Source organism: Trichomycterus rosablanca, chromosome 11, assembly GCF_030014385.1.
Source record: "Trichomycterus rosablanca isolate fTriRos1 chromosome 11, fTriRos1.hap1, whole genome shotgun sequence".
NCBI classification, from domain to species: domain Eukaryota; kingdom Metazoa; phylum Chordata; class Actinopteri; order Siluriformes; family Trichomycteridae; genus Trichomycterus; species Trichomycterus rosablanca.
Window position 1 is genome coordinate 35,558,801 of NC_085998.1, and position 5,495 is coordinate 35,564,295.

The 5,495-nt window shown below is 43.7% G+C and overlaps 1 protein-coding gene across 2 annotated transcripts; it reads right to left on the minus strand.

Annotated features, from left to right (window-relative positions):
• Nucleotides 1-3,058: 3,058 nt before the first annotated feature.
• LOC134323333 (uncharacterized) lies at nucleotides 3,059-5,045 on the minus strand. Of its 2 annotated transcripts, none has more exons than XM_063004829.1 (4): nucleotides 4,666-5,045; nucleotides 3,917-4,519; nucleotides 3,736-3,834; nucleotides 3,059-3,581 (listed from the first exon to the last, which is right to left on the minus strand). In XM_063004829.1, exons 1-4 carry the CDS (start codon nucleotides 5,009-5,011, stop codon nucleotides 3,430-3,432), a joined length of 1,200 nt encoding a protein of 399 aa, XP_062860899.1. In that variant the 5' UTR covers nucleotides 5,012-5,045; the 3' UTR covers nucleotides 3,059-3,429. The 2 variants fall into 2 exon arrangements, with proteins under 2 accessions (XP_062860899.1, XP_062860897.1); XM_063004827.1 differs by having other exon boundaries at nucleotides 3,917-4,525.
• Between the last annotated feature and the right edge of the window lie 450 nt (nucleotides 5,046-5,495).

Below are 5,495 nucleotides of genomic sequence, written 5' to 3' on the forward strand. Positions count from 1 at the left end.
TTTTCCCTTTCCTCCATTCTATAGTCCATGTGTGTATTTGCATTTGCTCTGCTCCTCTCTGTGGTTAATTGCAGTGTGAGTATATCTCTCTGCTGCAGATGTTATACCAGCTTCTCTCTCTCAGGGCTTAAAGAGCTGTACAGTTTTTCTCTCTCTGAGGACCAGGAAGGCTGCAGCAGGTCAGGTGTCACCGTGTCATCTCTGAGAAAAGCGACTCTGATGTACTGCACTATAAAAGCTTCTAAATATCTGCTGACAGTGTTCCTCTGTCTGCGCTGGTCCAGTCTGCTGCTCTCATTAGAACCTCACTTCAAACATCTGCACACTATATAGGCACTACAGTACATACACACTCACGAGGGGATGTAGTAAAATGGTGATGATACACTGCAGAATCTAAGCGTGTCTCAGATTCATGGCTTCATCCTTTCTTCTTTACCCCCTGCTGTTAACAGTAGTTCCCTTATTGAGAAGAGTGAAGAGATTTAGGTGTATCCTGTAGACATGTTTCCTTTAAACATCTGGTAACCCGGTTTCTTACTGTATCTTTAATTTATTTTGAATAAATTAATGTGAGAGTTACCAATCATAAAAGAATTCATTCAGTCATTCATCTAATTATTTATTAATTCCTCTAATCATTTATTAATTTATTTTGTCATGTATTCAGTCATCTACTCGTTTATTTATTCATCTATTAATTTATTTATTCATTGTCTCTTTTTAAAGCCTAAGCCTTTTTAAACTGGTTGGGGTCACAGTGGGTTAGATTCACTGGGTAAAAGGCAGGAAACACCCTGGGCAGGTTGCCAGTCTGTCACAGGGCTTACACACACACACACACACACACACACACACACTTGAAGACATTTTTAATGGCCCCAACTGACCTTACTGCACGTCTTTGGACTTGTGGGAGGAAACTGGAGCATGAAGACACAGGGAGAACATGCAAACTTCACACAGAAATGCCACCTGACTGGGAATCTGACCCAGGCAATTCTTGCTGTGAGGAATACACCATAAACAGGGTGCCAATCCAGTTGCCCACTGCACCACCATGCTGCCACCATAAAGGAATCCCGTATAGTAAGTTAATTAAGGGCCCAACAGTGGCTTCATGGCAAAGCTGGGATTCGAACTTTTAATCGTTCAGTTGAAAGCCTAAAGCTCTACCCACTAGGCTACCACTGTCTCAAACATGTAAAGATGAAACATGTAAACTCAATTATTAGAAAGGTTGTTCACATACTTTTGATCACTAAGTGTATGTGTGTATGTCTATACAAGCATAAGTGCTCTTATATGTTTTAAATCTCCTCAAGCGGTGTTGCACTCTGGTAATTTTGCTTTTGTGAGCCAAAACAAAGAACAAATCCCACATACACACATTAATATGATGTGCCAGATTTAAAGATAATAAATGAATTCTGTTTTCCTTAAACTTCTATATAAGGACATTTTTATCATCTGCACTCCTGAACTCAGAGAGAGTTTGGAGAAACCGTGAACTGTAATCAACCCCACTGGCAGCCATGCATGGAGCTCACACTTGCCTGCTTGTTTTGGCAAACTCCTCATTAAAATCTGCACAATAATATATAAACATTTATAGAATATACAGATGATTTCACTAATCAGTTTGATTATATTGAGTAAATATAAACTCATTTAGAAGGTGTAATGTGGGATTATAGAAGAACACATGCTGCCATCAAGGTGAAGTCTTTTCCTGGAAAAATTATGGTAATTTATTTTAACATCAGGCCTCATTCTGCACACGCTGCATCAGTGGGGCTTCATAGACACAGAGAGCTTCAGCTTGATTAGGATCTGTCTCCTATTGAAAATGTATCTTGTGTCAGACAACAGCGACAGTGGACTATTGAGCAGCTGAAGTCTGATATCAAGCATGAATTGAGAAAAAAATAATTTACAAAACTGCAACAATTAGTGTCCTCAGTTCCCAAACCATTAAAAAGTCAACTGATCACATCAACCTTCCCAGTCCTCCATGCAGAATTCTTTCAGCTGTGAACAGCTTGTTTCAAATCCTTCTACAGCATTTCAAACAGATCCTGGCACTGACTTGGCCATTTCAGAACTCTCCATTTCTCTCTTTAGATTCATTTCTAGATGGATTTACTGGGATGTTTTGAGTTGTTGTCATGTTGCATGGTCCACCTCTGCTTCAGCTTCAGTTTCAATTTTTTGACAGATGGTCTTACATTTTCCTTAAGCCCCCTTTGATAAAGTGAAGAATTCATCGTGGGCTCTATAATGGAGAGCTGCAAAGCAGCCCCAAACATGTCTTCTGTTACTGTGCCCAAATAATTCAACTTTGGATTCATCTTGGATTTATCTGTCCAAAGCACCAGAAGTCCTGATCTTTGTCTAGGTGTTCTCTGGTGAACTTCAGTCTTTTCCTTACACACCTCCCATGAAAATCAAACGTGTGCAGTCTCTTTCTGATGATAGATGCATGAACCTTGACATCAACTGTAACGAGAGCTACCTGTAGGTCTTGTGATGACATTGTAGGATTATTGAAGACTTCTTTACGCATCTTGCGGGCCGCTCTTGGGCTGAACTTGCCAGGGCGGCCTGACCTGACCATGTTCGCAGTTGTTTTAAATGTTCTCCACTCATTTTCCAGACAGTGGAATGGCTGATTTTTAACTATTTAGGATTGTTTTAAATCCCCTCCCAGACTCATATACATCTACAACCTTCTTTCTGAAGGTCTCAGTGAGCTCTTTGGATCTCACCATGGTGATACCACTCACTTCAACAATTAAGAGCAAACCAAACTAATGTCTGAGGTTTAAATAAGACTCCAATGTCCTCTAACGATGGTCTAATCATTGCAGCTTCTGTGCACCTGATTCTAATTGTAGACATTTTAAGTAGTAATAAATGTGGGGTGTCCTTACTTTTCCTCACAAGAAATTTGGACGATGGATTTGCAGATTGCTAGAACATCATGTAACATTGTAGCACGGCCTCCTAATTCCGAATTCTCTGTGCCCATATAAACAAGACTATTAAAACACATCAGTGAGCTACAGTGCTTTATTTGTGTTTGGACTGATATTCTTCAGAAGTGTCTTCTCCTCTAATGTTTGTCTGCTTGTCTGTTCTCCTGATGTTCTTTTCTGTTCTTGATGCTGCTCAGGTTGACATCAGCAGGTCCACCAGGCCCTGCTTCTGTTGGTTTAAAGCAAAAGCTGGAGAGGCATGTCAGTAGGTGGATTAGTCACTCTGAAATCTACACAGGTACAAAGGGGAAAGAATAAATAAAGGAAGGAAGGAATGAACTCAGCAGAGTCTGCAGCAGTTGTGTTTGGTTTGATGTTTGTGTGCTGGTGGGGTTCAGATATTTCTCCTCTCCTGCTGCCTTTCTCTGGAGCTCCACTTCTCCTCCTCCTTCTAAATCCCGTCCTTTCTTCTGGCGCGTCTTGGTAACCGCAGGCTACTTCTATACCGGATGGGTGTAAAAATCCTGCGTGAACGCTCATCCACACTCAGTCCTCTATCACCAGCACTAAGCGTGATATTCTCTCTCATCACCAGCAATCCATCTTTAAACATCCAATCAACAGAAATGAGACATGAACATTCAGACGCTGGACCCATGGTGAAGCATTTATTTACCAGCTGGATGGTTAGTAGAAGATCTGCTGCTCAGTAGCTGCTTCTATCCATCAGCTTTCATTCATCTTTGTTTTTACTCACCATACTCTTCACGAGCGAAGGCTTCAGCCTCTTCTCGCTTCCACTCCTTGATCCTGGCTTCAGCAGCTTCAGCTTCCTCCATCAGCTTTAAAAGTTTATCTGTTGGTTTAAAGGTGAAGAAATGTTAAGAACGTCACTTCCTGCTGGGTCTCGTTTTCTTACATTTTATTTCTTTACTCACCCTCAAGCTCGTTGCATGATGCCTCCAAGTCATCCAGCGTGTTCTCTGTCAGCTCTGTGATGCGCTCGCTATCCACTTCTTGGTCCAGCGTGTTCTCTGTCAGCTCTGTGATACGCTCGCTATCCACTTCTTGGTCCAGCGTGTTCTCTGTCAGCTCTGTGATACGCTCTCTATTCACCTCTTGGTCCAGCGTGTTTTCTGTCAGCTCTGTGATACGCTTGCTATCCAACTCTTGGTCCAGCGTGTTCTCTGTCAGCTCTGTGATACGCTCGCTATCCACTTCTTGGTCCAGCGTGTTCTCTGTCAGCTCTGTGATACGCTCTCTATTCACCTCTTGGTCCAGCGTGTTCTCTGTCAGCTCTGTGATACGCTCTCTATTCACCTCTTGGTCCAGCGTGTTCTCTGTCAGCTCTGTGATACGCTCTCTATTCACCTCTTGGTCCAGCGTGTTTTCTGTCAGCTCTGTGATGTGCTTGCTATCCACTTCTTGGTCTTTTGCCTCCTGGAGCTCGACCTGTTTCTCAGTTTCATTTAGAAGGAAATTCACCAGCTCCTTGACATCCTCGTCCTCCGTCTCCTCAGTCTCTTTCAGGACCTCGTCATCTGTTTCTACATGAAGGAAGACTTTTCTTTAGTTACTGTCCAGGAACCAACCCCCCCACCACCACCACCCCACCCACCTCAAGCCATATTTTTTGGATGGTTAAAGTTGCAGCTGTGTGACCATCAGGACGGATTCATCTACTCACCCTGATGCTGGTCGTCCGGCACAGAACTGGTGGCTTCCTCTCCACCAGCAGGATTTTCAGCGTTCTCCGCTGGAGCCGGGAGCAGTTCGGCGGCGCCTGGGTGTTGTACCCCGGCCGGCCCCTGCTCTGCGCTGCTCTGTCCTGCTTCTTCTTGCACCTCCACCTCTGTGTGCCTCTTCTTCTTCCTAAAAATCCTCCTCCAGTTTTTCCCCTTTATGCTTTGTCTCTTTGCTCTCTGAGCTCCATCGTTCCTCACGTTCTCACCCGCGTCCTCGGGGTTTTCAGGGTTCACTTTGGGCCATTTTCTCCGGCGGAACAGCGACCAAAACCACAAGAGACAAGACATTGTTACAACTGCTCTGCTCCAAGTCCAAACTCAGACTGAGCTGAAGTGTTCTGAGGCTCTGACTAGGTGCAGCAGAACCATTATGACATCACTCAGTGACATTCTAAAGTTGTGATGTCAGAGCAGCTGTCCCCCCCGCTGCTGCTCACCCCCACCCCCCCACCTCACCCTCCACTCTACTTATTGCTCACTGATCTGATCTGTGGCCCCTCTGTGTTGAGTTTGGGCCCCTGGTAAAAGCTCTACTATGGAAGCAGCACATGTAGTGTACTGTATAATACAGAGGTGTCAAAAACTACCATTTTTAAAACGACTAGCTGACCTGGATCTAAGTCCATGGATCTAAGAGATCTACTGGGTTTATATTCTCTACACATATCTATTCTGGGCCGAATCAGTTTAGTGATTTATAGAATAATAGCAGCCAGTGTACAGATGTTAGAACTGGAGTGATGTGCTCTGTTCTCCTCATCTTGGTTAATTA